General features: G+C 41.7%; 1 protein-coding gene across 7 annotated transcripts in view; it reads left to right on the forward strand.

Annotated features, from left to right (window-relative positions):
* Nucleotides 1–27521, forward strand: part of PLCE1 (phospholipase C epsilon 1) — a 384952-nt gene that overhangs the window by 265256 nt on the left and 92175 nt on the right. For all 7 annotated transcript variants that reach the window (XM_058298789.2, XM_058298793.2, XM_058298790.2 and 4 more), the window contains 2 exons: nucleotides 22338–22483; nucleotides 26761–27019. In XM_058298789.2, the coding sequence (XP_058154772.1) occupies nucleotides 22338–22483; nucleotides 26761–27019 (405 nt within the window). The remainder of the gene's footprint in view (nucleotides 1–22337; nucleotides 22484–26760; nucleotides 27020–27521) is intronic.

A 27521-nucleotide genomic window follows, 5' to 3' on the forward strand; every position in this document is an offset into this window, starting at 1 on the left:
TATCTTCTGAAGAATAGAATGGTATATTACTGGAATTTTTATTTTTGCAACAAATTTTATTAATTTAAATAGTAAAGATTAAACCAGGGACTGGGGTGGAAGGTAGGAGAGAAGGAGAAAAGGAGAATGAATATGAATTAGTTGCACACAAATAAGTATGCAAAGGTCAATTTAGCCAAAAGGATAAAGTTCTACAGATGACGCCCTCATGCAGTCCTGTCATTTAAGTGATGCTCCATAATATTTGTTGCATGACTATACGAATAGAACACGGAAGAGAGGACCAGCCAAGTCAGCAAGAGTCTGAAGGTGGAAGCTGCCAGTTGACCACCTCAACCAGTAAGCAAATGTATTGTGGTTTCTTTGAAATACTTTATTATTAGTGGGGCATCATCCTAATGCCCTTTCCAAGAGAACCACCTGCAAAATGAATCCCCAGATTCCTAAATGGGTTCATCCATCAACTAGAATTATATAGAATTATATGTCAGAGGCAGGCTGCCAAAAACAACTCTTCTGGTTCAGGATAATTGGACTTCTGTCTGCAGTTAGCCATCACTTCTGGCTGCTTCTTGAGGCCACTCTGAAATGTCATTCATTTGTTCATTCAGTCATTCATCCAGAACTACTGAGTGAGTGCCTACTATGTGCCAGACACTAATCTAGGCCCTGGGCCCTAGGCAGTGAAAAAGGACAAATATTCTTGCCCACATGGAGCTTACATTCAAGATAGAAGGAGACAGATGATAAACAAGATAGATAAATGAAATGTATGGTATGAGTGCTAGGGAGAAAAACAAAGCAAGGAATAGGGATGGGAAGGATTGGGGAGAGGTGGCCTTTGCAACCTAAGAAGGGTGGTGAAGGAAGACCTCACACAGAGGCTATTTGAGTAAAGATCAGAAGGGGTTGAAAGAGTGAGTTTTCTGAAAACCTGAGGGAAGAGCATTCCAGGCAGAAGGAACAGCAAGTGCAAATGCTCCGAGTGGGTGGGGAGCATGCGTGACATGTTCAAGCAGCCACAGGGAAGTCAAAGTGGCTGGGGTGGAGTAGGTGAGGCAGAAGGGGAGTTCGGGTGGCAGAATAGCCTTGTATCCTTACACAGAAGGATATAGGAAGTCATTGGAGGGTTCCGATTTAATTGTATATATTCTTCTCTGACTTGTCTTTTTTACTTAACCTTGATTTTGAAATTCAACCCATGTTGACATGTGTAACTGTATTTAATTAATTTTCATTGCTCTAAATTATTCTTTTGGGTACTCTACATTCTGCGATGGAAAGACAGCTGAGTTCTTTCTCATTTCTTTTGCCACTAAAAGGAAGATACTTCTCTCTCACTTTCTTTGCTATTGCTGGATGGATATACCCTGTTCACTTCAATGCCATGCTGATATGATTGGGGAATAAATTACAAAAGTGAGTATCTAGAGCTATCCTGTATTTCCTGTGAAGAGCCAGAATTTGTGCTGTCAATGGGTCAGTCCTATGCAATTCCATCCTTCAATATTCTTTCATAAAGATTCATAAAGATTCAGAAGAATGTGAAAATCCTGGCCTGGTGGATAGTTTCCGGCCATGCACTAAATGTGGACAGTGTACAAATCTCTATGGCCAAATACTTGAAATCACTGTGAGCAAATAACGAACAGTCACAAAGTAGTTGGGTAAGCCTGCCTTCTCCTAGTTAAAATTTTGAGGAGTTGAGCCAGGTGAGTGGTGTTGAAATGACGCTCTGAGGAGCCCTAGTGAATATTCCTTGAATAGATTCTGCCCCACCCCTTACATATTGTTATACCAGAAAGAAAGAGTATGTTCAAAAATAATGGCGATTTGTCAGAATGATCCAGGAGCTGTTTTGAGACCATTCAAGCTTCAAAGTAAATAATGATAGTAATGGATTCCAATATAAAAAATATTAGAACTCATAAGTCTTTACTGATTAAAATAGATAATGAATATATAAGTAAACAGGAGAGAAGGGAAAACTCTTTCTTACAATAGAATGCAACTTAGCAATATAGAATGAGTGACAGATGTAATAAATCATGATTTGTAGATTTCACAGAGGTGGTTGATTTGGGTGGTAGTTACCAGTAGAGTCTAGGGCTGGTGGATGGAGGGTGGATGAACAGCATGTTGGTGCAATTTTGGAATACTGTTGAGTCACCAGGAGGAGAAATGGTGACTTTACGATGCAGAAACCTGGCAGACTCCAACTTGAGCAGATGAGCAAGATTGATATGAACACTGGTGCAAAGGGTTAACATCACGTGCCCCCAGATGTGGTACACTGAGCAGAGCCCAGTCTCATTCTGTGCTAGTCCTGCCAGGAGAACATAACCTGAGTCTGGCCATGAGGAAACATTGGTCAGACCCAGGCTGAGGGCCAAACTACAGAATATAAGACCTTTGAAAAGATGAGGAAAGTCGGAGTAACTATGCCAGATTAGAAGAGAATGAAGGGACCTGAGAAGTATATGCAATGTGTGGTCCCAGATCAACATCACAGCATCATCTGGAAACTTGCTGGAAATGCAGAATTTTCTGCTCCCTCGCAGACCTACCAAATCAAACCTGGTTTTGAACATGATTCCCAGTGATTGGTATGCACCTTAGGGTTTGACAATGACCTGGGCCCTAGATCAGTGGTTCTCAAACACAAGCCTTTATCAGAATCACTTAGGAGAATTTTTTTTTTTTTAAGACAGAGTCCTACTCCCCTCCCCAGATGTATTGAATTTGATGCTAGATGGTGGCAAAGAGAGTTGGGTATTTTTGAGACGCTCCCCTAGGTGGTTCTGATCCTGAGCTACATTTAAGAACCACTGGGACTTAAGTGGTATCATCATATGTATAAGTGACCAAAGTGAGTTCATTCCAGTTGGGCTTCGAAACACAGGTTGGGGAACCATGCCAATTATCACCAAAACTTCTGCGCCAAGCACCAAGACATGACCTTAAACTAATACTTCAATGCAAGGGTGGAATATAAATAAATATCATGGGTTCACATTTAAGTTTTTCAGAACATTTAAATGGATTTGAAAAATGCTGTTTTAAAGTTTATTTGTACAAACCTCATACTCTTTCCAGTCCTTGTTTGGCATAGACTTTAATCAAATTTAAAATGGTGAGCGTTCTTTATAAGATTGTATGTTTCTTTTCTTCCAGGGCATGTAAAACAGGGCATCTGGGTTTTATCATTAAAATATAAAATATGTCCAGCATTTTTTGGAAATTTGGGCCTGAGTTTATATGCTACAGGTGTTGAATATATTTGCTACAAGGCTGGATTCTATGAGAGTGAAAAGAAAAAGTATTATGTTTAGCAACTTTGTGTCAGAAGAATAGTTTGAAACATTTATGAGCTTATGTTCGCAGCACTTAGAAAATATGAGAAAATAGAAATCTTTTAGTCAACTTTAAACAAAAATATCTAGTTTTCAGATATTCTTTGTTTTGTATTTTATATTCAACTCTCATTTACTCATTGCAAAATTTGCTTTCACTGTCTTATTAGCATTTGTCAATTTACCGATTGTACCCCATGGACATAAAAATCATCTCCCATGACTAATTTCTTCCCTGCCCCAGAAAAAATATAAAAACATTGAATTTGAAGCATGAGACTGGGCATAATATGGACATATTCTATATTAAGAGATGATGATCTAGTCACACCATGGAGCAGTGAGACCCCGGAAGGGCTGAAAAAACAGGAGAAAAAAATCAAAATAAGGCATTTTTTAAAGACTTGTGATTTCCAAGTTCGAAGTAACCACACGAAATGTAGGTGCCTTAGAAAGGCAATCTCAATTATCAGTTAGTTGAGTAGCATCTATGAGCAGCTTTGAGTTAGAAGTATGTGTGTTATATCCCACATAAGAGTGCTGTGTGGTGCTGTGCAACACAAACGTCACAATGTATGTTTGTGGAATGAGAGTTGGCATGTCATATGTTTTCTAAATTTGATACTATGGTTATTTTTGTGAATAACCTGTTTAGGACCTCAAAATAAACAGGACCTTAACCAGGAATTTGAAGGGAAAAAAAAAAGAACCTGGGGGTGGGGATGGGGTGGCGAAAATATTTAATAACATAGGGAGCAATCAGCTGAATCCCCTTATTTCTGATTTGTATATGAAGAACCCCAGAGCAGCCAGTTAAGGCTCTCTAGTATAATAAAAAGCATGGGATGTGTCTTATGAAGACTCTTCATAAGTGTTAAGTATTTTATCAGCTTTTTTTTGGCTGCAGTTTCCTTTTATTTTAATGTTTAGGTAATCCTTTCCACCTTCCCCAAAATTCAAATTCTTGTAGATACATTAGTGTTGAACCAGTGCTTTCACAGGTCTCAATTCTTTGTATATGCATTCTTTTCAGATGTATTAAACAAATTTAAAAATTTGTTTGAAAAAAAAATTTGAAGGAATAGAAGAGAGATTAAATAATTGGCCCAGTACTACAAAGCTAGTAAATGTTGGAAACTTGACCCCAGCTCCTCTGACTTCATACCTCTCCCAAGTGCATCTAGAAAAAATATTTGTCCAGTCAGCATGCCAAGAACATGATCGTTGGATCCTTTTTTGAGGGGGTGGGAAGGGTGGTGGGGCAGTGGTAAAGAATAAGATGTGTCACTTTCTAACACTTGAATAGTGCTTTTACTTTTCAGTTTCTGTCATCTGCCCCCTAAGCACTGCCCAAGTAAATATTTCACTAAAGAGATTTCTGAGCCAGATATAAAACATGTCTTCCCTACACCCCCGAGGTTAAAACTCACTCTGTATAGGAGAAGCACTAGCTGGTATTGGCCCCCATCCCTTCTTCCTGTCACTACTTTTTGTAATCCTTAAATTCTCAGCATCTCCACCCCCACCCAACCCCAAACATGTGTCTTTTACAAGAACTGTCAACACAACCCAAGGCTGCTTTAATTGAATATCCTGAATATCCTTTAACTTCAACCAACTTATCAAAATCACTCCAAAGTCCTGTCAGCTGCATGGCCCCACACTACAAAGTAAATCCCCTTCCTCTGCTGGTCTGAAGTTCACTTCAGCCTCCCAGGTCAAGGTTTTGAATTTGTGCAGCGCCATCCCTTGGGTTTGTGGCCACTGAGCTGTTAATCAGGGTCTCTAGCTCGCAGTCCACCAGTGGACAACTGCTCTCTCCCTTCCTAAAACCAGTCCTAGCAGGAATTTTCCCTGAAGGTCTCTGTCCTCTGGGAAACCAAGGAGGATTTCTTGCCTTTTCCTTTGACCTCTCCCTCTCCTACCATCTCTACTGAAGACAAATAGCAACTGCATTATCCAGCTTCGTTCAATTGTGTTACTTCTCCCCGTTTTTCTTCATGATTCTACTCTACAATTCTGCCTCAAATCTCCAGCCTCCTTGGATTAAAAGGAAAATCTTGGTTTGGGGGTTCCTCAAATGACATATTAATTGTGGATTTATGACACCAATTAGAACTCTATGCTGCCGTTCATCCATATATTGCCTAGAGATGTGTTTTAGGTCAGGCAGGTGCAGGGGTTCTCCAGAAATACCAGTGCAGACAATCCCTAGGGTATATCTGCTCCAGGTTAAAAAAAAAAAAGCTTAGAGAGACAAGCCAGTGTTTAGCCCAAGGCCAAATCCAGGGTCCTTCTATATGTTAATTAGTGTTCCTTGGGAAAAAATACCTTATGGTCAAAGAATTTGAGAAACACTGAATATTAGCTGCTTCTTGGAAACTCACTACATATATGCACATAATACAGGTTCTAAGAAATCCGTTTAATTTTTCCAAGTATTTCCCAAAGTATCTCATAGATACTTTCTTCACAAAATATTTATTAATATATTTTATAACATGTTCCATGAAACATGGTTCAGGGAACATTACCATGAAACATTACTGGGTCTTCAGGGCAGAAGAGCATAACAACAGCTGCTGGAATATTTATCAAGCACCTATTATATGTAAAGCTCATGGGAATGATTCAGAAATTGGCAAATCAAGTGTCTCTCAGATGGGATTTGAAGCAGAGAGACAGGTACATATGAATAAAAATGCCAGTCAACGAACAAGACAAATGAAGTGTCAAGTACAGCTCATAAGTGCTGAAGTTCAGCCACTGGACAACAGTTGTTTGACTTCCTGAATTGAATTCTTTACTCTCAGCTGTCAGTATCAAGTTCCTTTGCTTTGCTCTGCCACTCCTCCAGTTACACGATATCGTAGCAGAACATTCGTTGTTTATTTTTATAAATTAGGTAGTTGGTGAGACACATTGAGTAATTTTATCTTGTGCTGAACATCCAGAGTTTTTGCCTTTCATGTATAGCTTTGCTGGATTCTTTTTTTAACTACATACTTTTTAAAAAATTTATTGAAGTATATCACTCATACATAAACATACATAAACAATAAGTATACAGTAATAGTTGTGAACTTAGAAAACAAACATATATAACATACAGGACTCTCACACCTCACCCTATCACTAATACCTTGCATTATTGTTAAACTTTTTTAAGCATTGTCAAAATATTACTACTAACCAAAGTCTTTTACCCCAAACCTTCCTATTATTATTATATCATTTATATATGAACATACATAAACAATAAGTGTATAGTAAAAGTTGTAAACTTACAAAGCAAACAAGCATAACATCATACAGGGCTCCCATACATCAACCCTCCACCAACACCTTGTATTTTCATGAGATGTTTGTTACAAATTATGAAAGAGTATTGTCAAAACCTTACTACTAATTATAGTCCTTATCTTATACTTGCTGTATTCTTCCTCCAGACCACCCTATTAATATTTTTTAAATATATTTTTTATGACAGAAGTTGTAAACGTAGAAAACAACCATACACGTGTGCAGAATTCCCAGACTACACCCCTCTAACAATACACCTCACTGTGATGGAACATTTGTTACAACTGGTATAGTATCATCTGATTGTTGCCACATCCACAGTGTACATTTGGCACATATTTTCCATACTGCCCCATTATCAACACAGTACATCTTTGAAATAGATGCAAGAATATTATATTATTACTGCTAACTACAGTCCATAGGTCACTCCAGTTGTATCTTTCCCATGCTTCTCCACATTCCCACCACACTGCAATAATGATATATATTTGCTCTAGCTAACAAGGGACACTCTTGCATATATACCATCAACCACAATTCTTATTCACCTCTTAGTTTACTGTGCTATTCTATTCTCAAGCACTCTGTTAATTGGCATTTATATGCCTAGACTACCATTTTCAGCCACATCCCCATTTCTAAACTAGCTGTAACTCACTATGTGTTACCATCCACTCTATACATTTCCACGCTTTTACAGTAAAGCTATTTAAAACTTGCTACACACATTAAACATCAGTAGTTCATCTCAGTCTTCCTCTTTTCTCCTTTAAGAATCTACTACCTACTACCAGGTCTTTTTTTTTTTTTTTTTTTAAAGATTTATTTTTATGTATTTATTTCCCCTCCCCTCCCCTGGTTGTCCGTTCTCTGTCTCCTTGCTGCGTCTTGTTTCTTTGTCCGCTTCTGTTGTCGTCAGCGGCACGGGAAATGTGGACGGCGCCATTCCTCGGCAGGCTGCCCCCTCCTTCGCGCTGGGCGGCTCTCCCTATGGGTGCACTCCTTGCGCGTGGGGCTCCCCTACGCGGGGGACACCCCTGTGTAGCACGGCACTCCTTGCGCACATCAGCACCGCACATGGGCCAGCTCCACACGGGTCAAGGAGGCGCGGGGCCCGAACCGCAGACCTCCCATGTGGTAGACGGACGCCCTAACCACTGGGCCAAAGTCCGTTTCCCTACTACCAGGTCTTGAAGCAATTTTCCTACAATTTCTTCTAGAAGCCTTATAGTCATTATTTTATCTTTAGGTTTTTTATCCATTTTTAGTTAATGTTTGGATAAGGTGTGAGATATGGGTCCTCTTTCCTTCTTTTGGCTATGGATATCCAGTTCTTTCAGCACCATTTGTTGAATGGACTGTTCTGCCTGCACTGTGTGGTTTTGACAGGCTAGTCAAAAATCACTTGACCAGGGAAGCAGCTGTGGCTCAATGAGTTGGGCTCCCATCTACCATATGCGAGGCCCTGGGTTCACATCCCAGGGCCTCCTTGTGAAGGCAGCCTCACCCACATGCTGCAGAGAGCCAACTCAACACGATGACACAACAAAAAAGGGAGACAAGCAAAAACACAGAAGAGCACGCAGCGAATAGACAGAGAGCAGACAGCAAGCAAGCTGAAAGGGGAAGGGGAAATAAAATAATAAAAATAAATACAGACACAGAAGAACGCACAGCAAATGGACACAGAGAACAGACAGCAAGGGAAAAAAAAGCCACAAAGGGGGGGGTTAAAAAAAAAAATCACTTGACCATACATGTGAGGGTCTGTTTCTGAACTATCATTTTGGTTCCATTGGTCTATGTGTCTGTCTTTATGCTAGTACCATGCTGTTTTTAACCACTATAGCTAGGTAATATAATTTAAAGTCTAGAGAGGAGAGTTCGCTTTTCCTTTTTAAGATGTTTCTTGCTATTCAGGACTATGTACCCTTCCAAATAAATTTGATGATCGTGTTTTCAATTTTTAAAAAAATGCTGGTGGACTTTTTATTGGGATAGCATTGAATCTGTCTATCAATTTGAGTAGAATTGACATCATTTTTTTAAAGATTTATTTATTTATTCCTTTCTCTCCCTTCCCCCCCCCCCCCCCCGCCCCGGTTGTCTGTTCTCTGTGTCTATTTGCTGCATCTTCTTCTTTGTCCGCTTCTGTTATTGTCAGCGGCATGGGAATCTTTGTTTCTTTTCATTGTGTCATCTTGTTGTGTCAGCTCTCCACGTGGGCGGCACCATTCCTGGGCAGGCTGCACTTTCTTTCGTGCTGGGCGGCTCTCCTTATGGGGCACACTCCTTGCAGGTGGGGCACCCCTGCGTGGCACAAGGAGTGTGCACATCAGCACTGCACATGGGCCAGCTCCACACGGGTCAAAGAGGCCCGGGGTTTGAACCACGGACCTCCAATGTGGTAAACGGATGCCCTAACCCCTGGGCCATGTCCGCCGCCCTAGAATTGACATCTTAATATTTAGTCTTCTAATCTGTGAGCATGGAATGTTCTTCCAGTTATTTCAGCCTTTTTTTATGTCTTTTAACATTGAGTTGCCATTTTCTGGATACAAGTGCTTTACATAGTTGGTTAAGTTTATTCCTGGCTATTAGAGTTTTCTCTGTCATATTTTATTTTCACCACTCTTTTGACACTATTAGTTACTTTTATTGATATAATCTTCATTTCTAGACTCTCTTCCAGGCCTCCCTCTCCTTTCTTTTCTTTTCAGGCTCTAGCACACCCTTTAGTATTTCCTGAAAATCTGGTCTCTTGGTTAGAAATTCTCTCAGTTTCTGTTTATCTGTGAATATTCTAAACTCGCCCTCATTTTTGAAAGACTATTTTGCCAGATATAAGATTCTTGGCTGGAAGTTTTTCTCTTATACTATCTTAAATATATCATATCACTGTCTTCTTGCATTTGTGGTTTCTGGTGAGAAATCAGCACTTAATCTTCTTGGGTATCCCTTATAAATTATGCATTGCTTTTCTCTTGCTTTTCTCAGAATTCTCTTTGTCTTTGGCATTTGACATTCTGAGTCATATGTGTCTCGGAGTTGGTCTCTTCAGATTTTTTTCAGATGGGAGTATGTTGTGCTTCTTGGACATGTATATATATGTCCTTCAATAGGGTTGGGAAATTTTCTACCATTATTTCTTCAAATATTCCTTTTGCCGTTTTCCCTTCTCTTCTCCTTCTGGGACACCCTTTCCACATATGTTTGCACATCTTTTGCTGTCATTTAGTTCCATGAAACCTTGTTCAGTTTTTTCCATTCTTTTCGTCATCTGTTCTTTTGTATGTTCTCTTTCAGAGGCCATTTCTTCAAGTTCATCAATCTTTTCTTCTGCCTCTTCAAATCTGCTATTATATGATTCCAATGTTTTTTAAATTTCATTTATTTCACCTTTCATTTCCATAAGATCTGCTATTTTTGTATGTTTGCTTTTAAATTCTTGTTTGTTCTCATCCATTGTCTTCTTAATATCCTTAATCTCTTTAGTGATTCATTGAATTTATTAAGGAGATTTGTTTGAATATCTATAGTTAATTGTCTCAACTCCTTTATGCCATCTGGAGGCTTATCTTGTTCCTTTAACTGGGCCAAAACTTCCTGTTTCTTGGTGTGGATTGTAATTTTTTGTTGGTGTCCTGGCACCTGGCTTACTAGAGTATTTATTCTGGGTGCAGTTTTTCTCTTTAGGTTAGAACTTCCTGCTATTTCTCCCTTGCTGGTTGGGTAGTAGGAGCCAAGGATGTAGTTGGTACTATAAGCTGCGGAGGTTCAAGCTGCCCTCAGTACCCCAGGGACCAATGAAACTTCTCCCAACTTTATCCTTTCCAAGTCGTGCAGGCCTAGACTCTAGTTGCCCAGAGAGACTGATAAAGCTTCATGTCCCTTTCTCCCATGCCTGGGGCGTTGATGGAGCTGCAGGTGTGGGCAGCAATTTATGCGGAGCATGTCTATGATGACCGTGGTTGCCCCGATAAACATCCAATTATTCAGTCTGTGCCTGCCAAATGTACTTGCAGTTACCTGGATTGGCTGGGGCTGCAGGCTGATCTGGGTGAAAGAAACCAGTTCCTACTGTCACTGTGATTTTCAGTCAGCCCGGCTTCCCCTCATGCTAGGGGCAGTGTCAAAATGGTGGCCACTGGCCTCTTTCTGACCTGGACAAGTTCAAACTTTAGCTGTTCTTAGCCAGCCAAATCCACCAATCAGTAGCTGAAATCGGTGGCCAACCGTTTCCTCCTCCCCTGTTTTTTGGGAAATGGAGCTTCACATTCCAACCACAGAATAGCTCCTGAGGCAGCTTGTGCTGCCTAAGTAGGACAATCACTGGCCTCCATGGCTTGGCTGGTAATTTCCCAGACAGGCTGGCACAGGTCCCCCCGGCTTCCTCCCTGCTGGAGGTGGACTTGGGGCTTATGCTAGAGCTGCAGTCTGATCTGGATGGAAAGAAGCCTATCCCCACAGCACTGTAATTTTCTGTGTACCCTGCTTCCCCTCATGCCAGGTGCAGAGTTAAAGTGGTGGCTACCAGCCTCTTTCTAACCTGGACAGGTTCAAACTTTAACTGTTCTCAGGTTTACACTTTAGCCCATTAAATTTACTCATCAATAGCTGAAGTTGGTACCCAACTGTCTCTTCCTTCCCCATTTTTGGGAAGTGGAGTTTTCAATTCCAGCTGCGGAACTGCTCCCATGGTGGCTTGTGCCTCCAGTGGAGGATGGGCACTGGCCTCCGTGGCATGGAGCGCTCTACTTATGAATCTGCTCTGCAGATGGACAGTCTCCTCCTTCCACTCCTTCAAGGATGTGGCAGGAAGCTCATCTGGCCTCCTGGAGCCCCCAAACAGGTGCTTCAGCTAGCTCCAGATAACTCTGGATGTTTACTAACTGCCCTGTAGCAGGAGCTGACTGTAGGAGCTCCTTACTCTAGTGCTGCCTTACTGGTTGTCTCACTTTGTTGGATTTTGCTCAGAATTGGAAGCTCTTCTTTCCCCAGAAAAGGTGACCTCCTTTTTACAAAGCGAGGAAGATCTGGAACTGACTAGTGTCATGTGATATAACTTAATCCCACTCTGAATCAAATGGGGTAATTGCAGCCCAGTGTTTCCTGCGGTGAGGGCCCTGGGTTCTTGATTTGGCTGCTCTTTTGGTACCTGCTTGATACTACTGTTTTTCCAAGCACTTCCTCATATACCAGACCATATCTGTGTGTTTCCACTGCTTCAGACCACCCTCACCCTGATCCTGCTTCCTCATCTCCTGTTCCCCCTCCCTTGCTGCCAACTTGCCTGAGACTTTCAATTGATATTTTCTTTTTAAACTTTTTCTTTCTCATTTTCTACCTTCCCTCTGTCCTTCCTGTGTCTTTTTTGAAAAATGAAGGATCCATGTTTCTGAGGGCCTAATCCTTGGGAGGTCTTCAGAACCGATGATCTCTGCTAAATAGAGAACGGAAGGTGGCACTGTAATAGAAAGCCAACATTATTTCTACAAATGCTGTATCTTCAAGAAGCGCTGCTTTAAAAAAAAAAAATTAATGTTGCAGTTGACATTTATTGAGCATCCACTGTGCTGCAAGCACTGGAATCCTTTACATATAATGTCTCTTTCATTAGTCACAACACTCCTATGATACAGGGCATTTTCTTACCCACATTTTATAGGTGAGGAAATTGAGACTTACACAAAGTAAGAAATTTGTGATAGGTCACAGAAATAGTAAATAGCAAGGCCAAGAAAGGAACCTGCGTTTCCGTGGCTTCAAATCCTGTGTTCGTCACCGTTAAGTACACTCTTCTATTCCCATCAACCTCCATTAGAACAGAGATGCTGAGAAGACAGAATACAAGTTTTTATCATATTTACAATAACAGGTTTCCCTCACAGCAGCTCACCCCTACTCATATGTACTACATGGCAGATTTAATTGCCTTCTTCTTAAGGTTCTGTTATATCTGCCAGCATCCAGCAGGGCCAGAATGTGCTTGATCTGTCTTTAGAGAAATGTATGCCAATACATGCAAACTATTTTATTCCCCTCCATTCTCTCCTTCCTGCTTGATTAGTGCTGAAGTTGTTGTTAGTCTCCTGTTATCTGCTCACCACCCACATTGCATGAAATAGTGACTTGCTGGATATACTTTTGCTTTCCTTTGAGAGTTGTCCAGATGTCCTGGGACCCAGAGTGACTTATAGCCCAGCCCAGAACCTCTTGGTCCTGCTGGGTGGCTCTGGAAGTCAAACTTTACTTTTCCCCCTTTTCAAAGCAGCATGGCCAATGACCAGTAGCTTCCCTGTCCTGGAGACTTGAGAAACCTGGAAGGCCATGTCCATCTGTCACTCAAGACACCTCTGAATTGCCCATTCCAGAACATATGGCCACCACTACCCTCGCTCTGATGCCCAACCTTTTTTTCTCAGGGAAAATGGAATCTTCCAGACATATGGCCACCACTACCCTCACTCTGATGCCCAACCTTTTTATCTCAGGGAAAATGGAATCTTCCAGTCATAGCCCAAATATAACCCACAGGCCTTCTGTGTCATGTCTCCTGGGTATCCTCCCCCAACACTAGCCTTCGAGCCTCTTGGGTAAAGTGGAAGCTGGCAGGTGATTATAGGATGGGACTGGAGCCTCGCTGTCTGCTCTGATGCAAGTGATCTTGCTTCACTTATCCTAGCATGAGAAGAGACCCAAGAAAGTCCAAAGACAGAGACCTGAGGAACACCAGCAGTCAAGAACTGGCCAGTCTCCACAGAGGCAGGCAGGAGGGGACAGTGTCGAGAGTCCAAGCTCTAAAGCAGGGCTGTCTGACTGGATCTTAAGCCAGGCAGCCCCACCTTGTAGCTCTTTGACCTTGGGTGAGTTAGTAAACTCCCTATTTCAACTCCTCCATCTATATAATGAGGATAATAATATATATCTCATTGGATTATTGTAGAATTATGTGAATTAATACGTTAAAACAGAGTCTAAGTAGTATTTGATGTCATTATTATTTCACTGATATCAGAGAAGGCCAAACACAGCTTATAACAGAGTCAGCCCCTGAGCACCCACCACATTGCCCATTTTGATCCCCCAGAGATGAGAGGTGGAGCAGGGGCCTCACGGGATCCAGACCGTGGCTGCTTGGGAGGAGGACTAGATCTTGTTGGGCTGTGCAGTTGCTACCATCTTGTGGGAGATCAAGGACTGTGTCTGCTTTACTCATTGCATGCACCACTTCCCACAACAATGTACACTGGAGTGTTAGCTCCTTGAGGACGGACTTGTAAATATTTGCTGAATGAGTAAGTGCGTGAAGGCAACTCCAGTTCAGCTTAAATGAAGAGGCTGCAGAGGCTGAGGGAAGCAGGTGGGCCTTCCAGTAGGGGCAGCAGCCTAGGCACCACATTTCTTGGGGACTATCTCCTGACTTTCTCTGTCCTCTCTCCTAGGACATCTGCCTGTCTCTGTGGGTGAGCTGCAGAGATGGACTCTCTCGTGGGCCTTCACTCCTTCCTCTTACAGATTCTAATTCAGGAGGACCTTGTCTCTTTCAATGTGTCATGGAAAATTTAGATTTTCACATGGATGACACAGAATGGGAATGTTGGTAAATAACCAGTAAGTGCCAACCCCATATTCTCTAAGTGAACTTCAGTTCTCAGAGTGCTAACATTCTATGTCCCACTCTTTTCTGGGACATTTCTTTGTCCAGTAGACTGGGGCAGCTGTCAGAGGCTTGAATGTATATTTGATCCACCTTTGGTACTAATCCTCAAGAGAGTATATAGAAGGTAGGAGAAAATGGTGCTTTAAAAAAGCACAAGGTTTGGATTTGTCTCATTCCCAGTTTAGGCAAGCTGATTTAGCCATTCTGAGCCTCAGCTTCCTCATCTGTAAAATGGGAGTGGTTTTAGTACCACTCACATAGGGCTGAGAGAATTCAAAGGGGTAAGCAGTATCCCTCTCACAAGTACATGGAAGCAGTTACTAATGTAGTTAGTAAAATCATGCAAAGAAGGAAAGAATTCATAAATAGCTTTGCAATAGGATTAGGATAGGTAAGAGCTAACAGTTCATTTACATAAAGACATTTTAAGCCAACTGCAAGCAAGGGATTTTAATTGCATATTACAACTGGATGAGACAAAGACCCTGTTCAAGGCCTATGAATAAATACTTTTACGAAAGGGAGAATGTACATGAAATAAGGCTTACTATTGAATACAATGTAATAATAGATTTCAGAATGAATGATCCATTCAATGCGATGAGTGTGGTAAGAGAGAAGAGAATATCTCATGATAACTCTTGGGAAATCTCTGTAATCCAATTACCTAGAGATGACATTTGCCTATCTATGTCGAAGTATATCTGCTAGCTGATATTTTTCCTACATACTAATAATGTATTGTTTAAAGCAGTTTTATTAAGATATATTCACATACTATACAATCTCAAGTATACTCTCAATGACTTCTGGCTGATTTTTTTGAACAGTAAGTAATGCCAGTGAATTTAGAAGCTATTTTCTAAACTTTTAGGGAATTTACAGTTGAAGAATTTGGGAATAATTAACTAGCTATTATAAACTATGGGCAAGACACATTTTGCAAATAATAGAAAAGTGGCCAGATAATATGTTCTCTATTCTCAAGTAGCGGAGAAGGTAGCCATGTCCACAACTCATTAATGCAAACCAGAGTATGCTGTATAATTTTCTTATAGTTGCTCTAGCTCCTCCTACCCCTTCCCCCAGTGCCTAGCATCTTTCCCCACAAATTCACAATCACATAGTAACTATTTGTAGAAAAAATAAGCACTATCATAGAGATATTAAAAAAAGTTGCTTGGGAGGGAGGCTGGGACCAAGGAGTAGTAAAAAGACTGGACTTCCTAAGATGGGCAGGATACAGACAGGTAAAATGGGTCTTGTACTTACCCAATCATAAAATTAACCATATTGTAATTTAATCACTTGCGTAATGTTAGTTTCTCCCACTGGGCTCCAAGCTACCTGAGGGCAGATATCATGTCTGTCTTGTTTACTAGTGTCCAGAATGGTGCTGGTATGTAGTAGATACTCACTAAATATTAGTTAAAAAAGAGGAAGAAGATAATAATAATAATTTTAAAATATCCTCAAGCCAGAATTTGTCAAGACTTTTTTTATCAGTTTCAAGTATACAGAAATTCAACTCAACCAAAAAAAGGACATATATTGTTTTATGTAATTGTCAGTGTGCTTCAGTTATAGCTAGATGTAGGAATCTGGTCAGTGTCTCCAGAAATCCATCTTCCTCTTTTGTTTGTGTCCACTTCATTTTCAGGCAGACTGTCTTGATATTGTGGCAAAAACAGCTGCCAATAACTCCAAGCTTATATCTTTATACTTTATGATTCCAACAAACAGGATATGTCTTTTTTCCTGATCATTTCAGCAAAAGACTCAAGGAGGGGTCTGTTGGCCTGACTTAGGCCATATACCCATCTCTGAACAAATTGCTTGACCAATCCTGAAGGCAGCTGTAGAGATTAAGGTGGGGAAAGGGTAACTCACTAAAGCCATGTTGGAGAGCCAAACAGAACTAATAAACAAAATCCCCTCTATATTCACTACATAAGGAAGCAGTTTGGACATTAACATAGAGGTAGGAATAGGTGGAGAAAAAGAAGTGATTCAGAATATAGTAGGCTTGGAATGTCAGACAGATGACTGGATGGTATCAGTTGAAGTAATGCTGGAGGTGTAAGTTTGGATGAAATGGTGCCAGCCTTGAAGGCCAAACTGAGGTTTCGAATTTGTTCCGCTGACCACTCTATGCATTAGTGAGAGAGGAGAAGGGAGAGGGCATCATCCATGATGTGCTTAGGGAGACTTCTCCAGAAACCACCTTTGAGGACTTGCTTGTCCCCTCTGTGCCCCTCCCAAGCAGAGAGATGTCAGTGGAACCATGACAAACTGGACAGAGAGTTCGAGAGACTCTTCTCTACCCATTTCACATCACGGAGGGCGGCTGGGCACACATAATGTGCTGGCCCCTGTATCCTGCATACTGAGACACCTGCATGAACAAATCATGGCCTCTGTGTTTAAGGAGCTTACTGCTGGGTGGAGAAATTGCCTGAACAGTGTACAATAAAATTATACATATAAATTATTAGGCAATTTTAATAGAAAAATGGATATTCCTAATGGGGAGTCAGGGAAGCATTCAGAGATGTTATAGTATATGAGTTAGTCATCTACTAGAAAAGGATGCTAAGGGCAATCATAGATTCTTCCTGGTCCAGCCGTGTTGTAGTGGGTCTTAAAAAGTCCTCTCTTCTAGATTTCTGTGTTCTTTTTCCTTGAATTCAGCTTCTCTTCAACTCCAGTAATAATACTATTAGTAGCGTCTGTGGGAGCTGCCTCAGCAGTAGTGACAGCTTCTGTTATAGGCGTGCATCGAGCCCTCATCTGCACCGTAAGCATCATGCTGAGATGTTTATATACAATCTCCAATTTCACTCTCACAATAATTTTATGAGGTAAGTAGTGTTACTCCCATTTATTGAAAAGGAAATTGAGGCTCAGAAAGGTTAGGCGGCTTGTCTCAGGGACATGCACTAGGAAACAATGGAACTAGGAGCAGAGCATGGGCCCTTATTCTCCACCCCCGGGCTAGGCCGCCATGCTCTGGCTTCTCCTTCCTAATTCTAAAGGGGTTACAGTCTCAGTCTCAGGTTCAGTTAGATCAACAAAGCTACAAAGTGTGACTTATGAATTGGACTGGCATTATAGAAATGGTGCTTAGGCTCTGACTCGAGGCCCCAGGGTGCAGAAAAGGACACTGAACCCCCGAGCCTAGTTTTCAAACTTTAGTGCATGTAAGAATCACTAGAGAATTTATCTAATAATGCAGATTCCTAGGCCCTTCCCTGAGCATGATTTCTAGATCTAGATGGGGCCTTGGAATCTGCATTTGAACAAATACCCTACCACTACCAGTGATTCTGTCCAAGTGCTCTACATTTTGAGAAGCAATGCTTGTCGGGTATGTGTGTATGTATACATGCTGACACACACTTGTCCAAGGGTTGTATTAGTAAAACTCCATGGAAGGCAAGTGTAGGTATGCCACTGCTATAAACTACTTGAGAGTAGCTTTGTCTAGACTCTCATTGTCTTCTTTAGATTTCACCATTTGAACCCAGCCTTTGCCATTAGGGTGACCAGAAACCCATTACAAAGGATCGTCTTTTTGTGAAAATTTCTGCTCAGCGTTTTCAAAAAAAAAAAAGCTCTTTAGCAGAAAGTCATTTATCCCCTTCTACTGGACCTGGGAACAGCAGAAGGAAGTTCAGGCCTTTTCCCAAATATAATCCCTGAGAGTTGGCAGCTGAGAATCCTCTCTGCCCATGGCCTCCTGGGACTCTGGGTGGCCTGCCTGTCAGCCAGACACACACAGCATCCCCATCCTGGAGATGTGGGAAAGATGGTCTCTGTCCTTGAGGACTTAGAGTCTGGTAGGGGAGAGAGAACAGACCATGTGAAAGAGTCAGGCATACAAATATAACAAAAATAAACCAGATACAAATCCATGCACTGGTGAGAATTGACGTGCAGACGTAATTTTGAACTGAAGGCCCTGTATTAGTTAAGTCAAAGAGAAACAGGAAGATATTGACTGTAACGTACTAGGTGAGCCAACAGAAAAGCCTCGTAGGGGAGGTAAACATCCTTCATTCATTCCTCTCAGTCATTGACTCTCACTAAGCACTTACCGCAGGCAGCTGCTGGACTGGATGCTGCCTGCTGCTGCTGAGCACGACAGGCCCATTATCTGCCCTCTTTGGGAGCATGAGGTCAAGGATAAGTGAGGTCATCACAGAACGCACAGCATGTGCACCTCATCCACGTGGATGAGGTCAGGCCAAGCCTCCTGAAGAAAGTGATGTTTTCATCTGATTCCTGAAGGCAGCCTCTGCCCTGACATTGGTGGGACTGGGACACAAGCACAGAGAAGGCCTCCAGCCTGTGGCCTGCCCACACTTTCTTCCCAGCCTGACTCACATGCACGTACTTGTGTGTGGACACCTCAGGCTGTCAGTTCCAGCTGTCCACACACACCCACGCCCATCCTTTGGCCACCCTTCAGGCCTGGAAGTGGGCTTGGGGCTGTTTGGACAGGGGATTTGCAAGACCAGAGTCTAGAAGGGGTAAATGATCTAGATGTGGAAGGGAGCGTAGCCTGTGGGCGGACATGTCCCCTCCATTCCACTGACTTCCCACTCTGAGAGAGGGTCCCAGCTGGAGGAGGACCTGTGTGGGGCCCGCTAAAGCACAGGCCCAGGGTGGGATCCTGATTGCTGGGTTAAGGGCTGTTAAGCCTAAAGGAGGAGCAGGAATTAGCTAAATAAAAAGGTAAGGAGATGAGAGAAGCCTTCCCATAGAAAGAGCAACCAGTACAAGTTCCATGAGGTGGGAAAATGCCTGGGTCACCTTCCCGAAAACGGGACTATGGGGAGAGATAAGGTAAGGTTGGAGAATGGCCTGGTGGGCCAGGGTAATGATTCAGCTTTACAGAGGGGCCAGGGTAATGATTCAGCTTTACAGAGGGTCCAGGCAGGACATAGTGGACCAGGGAAAGGCCGCTTTGAATGGAGCAAGGACTGCTATGTTGGCAATAAGGTATTTACATGAAGAGATCAAGAAGGTATTCAGTTTCCCAGACCTAAGAGTACTGAGAGGGCAGGGAGGGGCGGGTAAGAAAACATTATTTGGAGAGGAGCAGTTGTGGAGGAGTGTTATGCATGTGCGGGGAGCAGGCGGGGCAGGGGGCGGGCAGTATTAGGGTCATCAGGGTAAGCACAGAACCTTCTGGGAGAAGCTCTTGAAGTCTCGGCCCAGGGCCACTTTGTCTCTTCTTTTATGCTGGCCATTGAAATAAGGCAAAATATCTATCACATTTAGCACCTTTCCATTCTAGGGGTGTCCCTATGCCTGAGGCAAAATACTCTTTAGGAGATTTTTGCATTTTTCTGTGTGATGTCAGTGTGCTGAAATTCCTTCTGGGTTGGCAACACATCCCATTTTCCACTTAGGAAATATGACCACCTTTTATGCTTTGGGCAACATTTTGACATTAGTCCCTGAGTTTCTTTTTGTGTAGTTTATTTTTTCATAATTAGAAATGGCACTCTCATTACTTAATGCCCGTAAAATTATGAATGCATTAGGCTGTCATAAGAACTGTCCCTGAAGTCTGTAAACTTGAGATTGTGTGTGTGTGTGTGTGTGTGTGTTTATGAAATAGTGCTTACATAATCTCAACAACCAGACCCTAGGGACTCACACTTGGAGATGGAACAGTTGGTTTAAATTAGGTTTCCATGTGAAATATGGTATCGCTATTTTTTCCCTAGTGTTGTGGGAAAGTATATGGAAAATGATTTAACTGATAGGAAATAAATCTGGATGCATGATCAGGATTGAGACATGAACCAATTGGTGATTTCGGTCTACTCTGTGAAGAGGGGGAGATGAGTTAACCCTTTCAGGCCACTGGGCTAGTAAGTCACTGCATCGTACCAGGAGCTTGACGAACAGTGACTTTCCAGAGACCCTGGTTTGCCATCTGTATCAAAAGAGGTGAACCTGTAGAAAGAATGTATCCAGAGACCTCAGCAATGAATTAGTGGGGCGACTTTCAGGAATCATTTTAACTTTTCAGGATCTCATTTTCATCTATGAAGAGAAGGAGTTAGACTTCCAGCTCAAAGTGGACAATTTTTTTGATTCTGAGTGTTTCCTGATGATGTCCTGTAGTAGGATGGAATTCATCAAAAGCTGATCTATGGGGGTTATATGGGGACCTCATATTTTTTTAATGTAACATTTAAAAGAAAATAAAGAGAAAAAAAAAGATAATCTAGGAGAGTCTCTGGGAATCCTGGAGAGTTCCTGGGTACTCAGGCAGTCCCTGGAGATTGAGAACAAGTGGTTCTTTTCTTCCCAGGGTGCTGTGAGTCCCTTGAAAGATGATCTGGACCAGAGCCTGATTCTCCATGTGTTCTCCTGACTTTATCCAGGGCCCAGTGAGGTCCAGAGCATGAGGAAAGCAGAGGTGTGAGCTGGGAGCCTCTGGGGCTCAGGGCTCGCTCAGGGGAGTAGGTGGTCCATCGCATTCTGCTTTAGTCCATTTCGGGAGGAAAGAGGTACGTTATTACTCCAGTGTTCCTGGCTGGGGTCAGAGGAGAGCCGTGTTTTGTCACTAAAATTCCCTGTTGCTGTTATTTCCCTACTTGTTTCTGGGTGGGAATAGGAAAGAGATGTTCAGCAGCAGTCCCTTTGCCTTCTTTTTTTTTTTCATTAGTAATTTTTGGTACTCATTTTGGAATTGCTATTATTCCATCTGTCTTGAAATATCCAGCTCCCAAATTAATGCTTCGAAAGACCTAACCAGTGCCAAGTTTAAAGAAACTGTCACCCTTCATCAGAAAGAACACTGGATTGGGAGTCCTAGTTTTGACATCAACAAGAATTGTTGCCTAGGAAAAGTCATTGCTCCTGTGAGCTGGAAAAATGGGGTTGGATTGCCCTCTGTAGTTGTTGCCAGCACTAAATGCCAGTAATTCTTAGCATTTCATGGACTCATAGGCAGTATGCCTTGGACCTTGAACTCTCTATTGCAGTTGTCGTGGGTCTCTATTTAGGCTTTTCTCTTACTTAGGCTAGGGACTCAAGTGTGCCCCAGGTTTTAGCACTGATGCTAAACCAGTGCAGTGAATGGGGCCATGTGGGGACAACACCAAGGCTTTGTTAACAGCTGAGCTTAGGAACCCAGACCTCAGCTGTGATGGAGAGAGTAACTTAGATGAGCACTGGTGTCCAAGTACCAAAGTATAGGCCATAGTAAATAATCTTTGAGACTTATCAGATGATTTAGAGGGTACATCTCATAATGGGGGACTTAGATGCATATTATTTTTTAAGTATTATCATCCAAATCTCTGTGTAATAGAAAAAATAATTAACATTAGAATAAATTTAAACCCCAAATTGGAGAAATTAGAGTTCATGCATACATGTTAGGCATTTGGTGAGTGGGAATGGTTAGTACCGCAAACTCTAGAGCAGAGTCCACCTGTTGTTTGGTGGCCTTAAGCAAATCCTTTAGACCTCCTGTCACTCATTGTCCTATATATAAAATGAGGGTAATAATAGACCCTATGTCTTAGAATTGTTGAGAGAAGTAAATGAGTTGATCTATGTAAAATACTTAGAACATGCTGGCACATAGTAAGTGCTGTCTAAGTATTATTCTTCTGATTTGCTCATTTGAGGATAAGAAATAATGCATTTATAAAAAGTTCAAATATGTCTCTGTCAAAGTTATCCTTAGGCATTATTTTCCCCTGGTCTCATGGAATTTTCTGCATCAAGAAGGATTTTATGAATTACCTTTTCCAGCCCCCTTATTTTAAAGGTGAAGATGATGAGCTGCAGAGAGGTGAAGTGACTTTCCCTGAATCCCCTAACAAAACAATTGGAGCCGTGCCTTCATTTCAGGTTTCTTCCTGGATCCTTTGCTTTCCTAGTACCAAACTAATTTTTTTTTTATTTTAAGATTTCTTGTGAAAAAATATTTATGATGCTTCCAGGACATAGTTTCAGTGGATGCCCCTCTCTGCATTTTCCAGGTGAGCTCCTGGGTGACGTGGCTGATCCTCACTGCAGGCTCCATGGAGGAAAAGCGGGAAGTCTTCTCATATTTGGTGCATGTGGCCAAATGCTGTTGGAACATGGGTAATTACAACGCTGTCATGGAGTTCCTGGCAGGACTCAGGTATGGTCCGTGGGGAATGTGGCTATCTAGGTAGTTTCCTCTTACCACCTGAATGGCACTGAATTAATTGCCAGGGTAGCCACATTTTCCCAAACCAGATAATTTCTTGTAATTATCCTTGGGAAATGTTTTATCCTTTGCTTGCCCCACAAACCTTGTCCCTCAGAGATGCTGCAGAGTTCAGCCCCTGTGGACTCTTCATGATCCTAATTAGCTGTGCACGCTCTGATCCCATGCTCATGGCCAAGATGAGTAAAGTTAACTGGTTGCTTAACCCCATGAGTCCCATCATTGACCTCTCTCTTCCCCCTTTTTGCCCCATCGATTCTACTGTTACCTATCTCTTGTCAACTCTGCCTTATGAATTACCCCAGCACTGTAGTCCCCTCCCCCAACTGCCCTTTATAATAACATTGGATAACATAAGTAATAAGCACTCAGTAATGGTAGCTCTCGTTATTATTGAACAGTTACTACATGGGCAAGCAGTGGCTAAGCATTTTACATGAGCTATATCTTTTCATCTTTTAGACAGTTTTGGGGGGAGGTACTATTATCATTCCTACATTATTCAAGAGGAAAATAAAATTTAGAGAAGTTAGGTCATTCACCCAAGGCCAGCTGGTATGGCTGGGAAGTACATGCAGGCAGCCTTGATTTCACAGCCCGTGTTCCTAAACCCTGTGATGTACTACCCTTATAATAACAAGGATAGCCATTCCACCAGCAGACTCTCCTGCCTTTTCCCCATTCAGCCTCAGAAACCTGGCATAGAGCATCTGCCCTTCAGAGCTCTGGAAAACAGTGTGGTGTGTGAGGAAGAGCTTGAGTGGTTAGGTCAGGATGACAGGGAATCAACATCCTGGCTGCCCCACAGCTACCCCTGGCTATGTGATCTGGGCAGGTTACTTGATCTTGTTGAACCTCCGTTTCCTTGACTTTAAAATGGGGATAATAATAAAAAGCACCTTCCTCTAGAATTGCTCTAAGGACTCAGTGAGATGATATAAAGTGCCCAGCACATGTGCCTGACATCTAGTAAGTAAGGCTCCATAAAGAGTTGCTATTGTTGTCATCATTGTCTGAGATTCATTTCCCAATAGGGTTCTTACTGTAATTGGATCTTGCTTCTTATTGAGATTTTTCTTTGATTCTCCAGGTCCCTGCGTATGGAATGAGGGTTGGGAGAGGAGAGTAAAATTACCAGAATTGGAAAATTTTTCTTTCTTTGAACATCCTTAATTAATATTAAATTCAAATGATCATGTCAGTGGCATTCAGATTAGTCATAAAAATGCACCCAGGTATGACTCAAAAGAATGAAAAAGTCACAAAAATATTGGGAGAACAAGAGGCTATACCTCAGATGCTTTTTTTCTCTGTGATAAATTTTGTACAATGAAGCTGTTACTTTTAAGAAAAATATAATCAAATTATGATAAAATAGTTTTATGTTAATAATTCTTATCCTTCTATGTTTGACTGTCAAGTTGGGACCACACTTCCTCTCCACATGACCATCACTGGCCTCACAGCATGGGGGCTGGTTTCCCCCAAAATAAGCAAACCAAGAGAGCCAGGCAGAAGCTGCAATGCCCTTTCTATCCTAGCCTCCAAAGTCACACCTTGGCATTTCCACCATATTGTATTGGTCACATTGGACCAGCACTGATTCCTTATGGGTAAGGACAACACAAATGTATGACTCCCAGGAGATGTGGCTCATTGGAGACCATCTGGGAGGCTAAATGCTAGAAATCTCAGTTGCTATAATCACATAGCTGTGATTATCACTATGTGATTATACCAAATACCATTGATCATACACTTTGGACGAATCGTATGCTTTATTAATATGTATCAATAAAATTGATTTGTTTAAAAAAAAAAAAGTAAGAAAGAAATTTCAGTTGCTACAAGAATGGCCTCAGGATGACCCAGGCCTCCCCTGGGTTGGATTTGACTTTCACACCAACTTAGTTGTACTTCAGAGTCTGAGAAGGCCATGAGCCGGGTGGTTCTCTCTTAGGCAAGGAATGACCTCAAAGCAGCTAGACCTCGCCGTTGATCGTTTGTGTTATACCATACGTTACAGGCCCACTGCACTCTAGTTTCATGCTCCTATACCTGGCTAAACATTAAACTGATCTTTACAGGTAGGTGGGCAAAAGTAACTGGTATGCAGTTCTTTTGTTGGAACAATTTATACAGGAGATAAATTTCCAGATATTCTTATGAGAGAATGATTGAGGAGGCAAAAAATTTTAGACACTTTTAGGCTTGATAATCTTTAGATTTCTAGTAACTTAATAATATCAGGATAAGTAGAGTTTTAATTTTGTTTCTTTCCTAAGCAGTTTGATGGAAAGCAGAAGCAATCTTTTTGTAAAATTATTTTTGTTTTTTACAGACATTGTACATTTTGCTTACTCAAACTAAATTCTCAGGTGTTTTGAGGAAACCATGAGAAGTACAAAGATTCACATACAAAGAATTTCACTCAATTCGTGGTGTCAATTTAAAATAGCCTAAATGAGCAACAATAGTAAAATTGTTAAAGGGAATATGATGCATCCATATAATAGAATACTACTTAGCCATCAAAAATGGCATTTATGAAAAAATTTAGTATCTATTGAAAACAAGTAACATAATGAATAGAACTATCTTGGAATAAAATTATTAGTAACCGTGGCAATACTTATACACTCTGACTGACAGTAATAGAATAAATACTAGAAGGAAATATACCTAAATATTGTCTGTAGATGGTAGAATTAAGGTGATTTTTCTGTATTTTCATTATTCTTCAGATTGTCTGCAATAATCACGTACTACCTTTACAATCATAAAAGTAAATAAAACCTTTAAATAGTTTAAATTTTCAATCTAACAGAAAAAAGCGTTTGTTCTTTGCACCCAAGAGTACCATAACTACTCCATTGCTCACAGAAAAAAGGATCATTAAATATTTAGAACCATGTCTTATTCATTCACTCACTTCATTTGTTTATACCTTCACTTCTTTCCTAAAAAAGGATTCTCACAGCCTCATAAGAAGCCACCCTCCTCTAGAGTTGCCCCAGGCTCATCCTATAGTGACCTCCTACTGCACCAGTACCTGGCAAAATGCAGCGCCCCCTCTGGTTGACCTCTCAGTCCGCAGTCCCCAGCATCTAGCTCTGGAGATACTGCCCTCGTGGCCTATTTCTGCCTCATTTTTGGCCGGCAGATCTTTTGCGATGACTCACTTCCATCTCTCTTCCATAGTGTCCATTCCTGACCAACAGGAAACACTCAGCACTTTGCCCTCCCAAACTCTGCAGTTGCAGGGCATGCCCACTGGAGCCTTTTCTCTTCACTTTGCCATCAGTTAGCTCCAGCAGCCTCTCATCTTTAGGCTTTCCCAGGCAAGAGCCACACACCAGTGTCTGTGATTTCCAGACTCAGCAGGACACAGGTCAGGCTTTCTGTGGAGTTCACTTAAAGACCCCCTCCCTCAGGACACTTTTCTCCTTCCTACATATGGCACTCCAGCAACTCTCTCCAAAGAAGTACTCATTTCCTGTCTACTCAGATCCATTTCCTCTGTGTGGGCTGAGGGAGGGTGAGAGACTCTTGAGGACAGACTTCTCTTCTAACTGCCTGGCACCTCTCCTTAGAAGGTGAGGTATAGCGTTATCTGTTGTTCTCAGAAGCAATTCCAAAATAGGAACAGTCCCATTTAACATCCCGTTATGCAAAAAATACTGTAAGATAATTGTCTCTCAGATTGACTGATGGCATAATGTCAAAGCTTGTTGAGGTAAAGCAATTCTAAAAGAAGCCAAAATAACAGTCATGTATATTGCTGAAGGACTGGCCTAATTCAAGGGTAGTATTTAAAATATCGAGAGCCGTGGATGGGCCATATTTTCTGTAGGCAATCCTCTATAAATATTTGTATAAACCATATTTCCCACTATTTTTCCTTTTTGGCCATAGCAGCCAGAAAAACTCAAACCTAAATTCAGTACCCAGCTTCCATAATTAACTCATTCCACAGGCCTGTTTTTGTTTTTATTTGCCCTATTAATATTATGTTTCAAATTTTAAAAGTTATTCTTAGATAATTTTGGGAAGTAGGTGGAGATATGAAATCTAAATATATATCGAAAAATAAAGAAAACTTAGAAGGGAAAAATGAATGAATTTGTAGGGAATTTAGGTTATTTGTGTAAACTGTATTATTTCTCCTTCGGTCTAAAAAAAAAAAAGATGTCATTTATTTGCAATAGGTCAAGGAAAGTTTTAAAAATGTGGCAGTTTATGGACCAGTCTGACATCGAGACCATGAGGAGCCTGAAGGATGCGATGGCTCAGCACGAATCCTCCTGCGAGTACAGGAAGGTGGTGACGCGGGCGCTACACATCCCCGGCTGCAGGGTGGTTCCGTTCTGTGGGGTGTTCCTAAAGGAGCTCTGTGAAGCCCTTGATGGCGCCTCTAGCCTCGTGAAGCTTTGTCCACGGTACAATTCCCAAGAAGAAACGTTAGAGGTGAGGCCTTTCAAAATCAGCATGACCTGAAGACTTACTGTTGATGCCTGCCTTGTCACACCCGGCCTGTACTCGCTAAAGCAAGAAGAGGGAGTTTAGCGGATGCTGGCTTATTTTTTGTTAGGGTGTTATTCCATAACAGCTAGGGCCTTGAAAGTTCGGGGGGGGGATAAAGGATAGCAACCGCCACTGTCTCTGGCTTAATATTGTTAAGTTGGATTTAGAGTGATAATGTACAAGTGAAAGAGGGTGTCAGGATTGTGTGATTTTTTTTTCCAAGGCCAATGAGTTTTTCTTCTCTCCTGATGTGTGGGAATGTTGGGATGCAGGGGATAAAGGAAATTAGGTGAGCGCATGAGGGAAGTATTTAGATTCAAAAGCAATGGAAGAAAGATACGGGGGCAGTCCTTGTCCTTTTTATCCTTTGTGGGAGGACGCTGGGGAAGCTGGGGCTTCATTGTTAAAGAAGAGCTCCAGCCTCCTCATCACAGCTGCCTCAGTC

This window comes from Dasypus novemcinctus, chromosome 6 (genome assembly GCF_030445035.2).
Source record: "Dasypus novemcinctus isolate mDasNov1 chromosome 6, mDasNov1.1.hap2, whole genome shotgun sequence".
Taxonomy (NCBI): domain Eukaryota; kingdom Metazoa; phylum Chordata; class Mammalia; order Cingulata; family Dasypodidae; genus Dasypus; species Dasypus novemcinctus.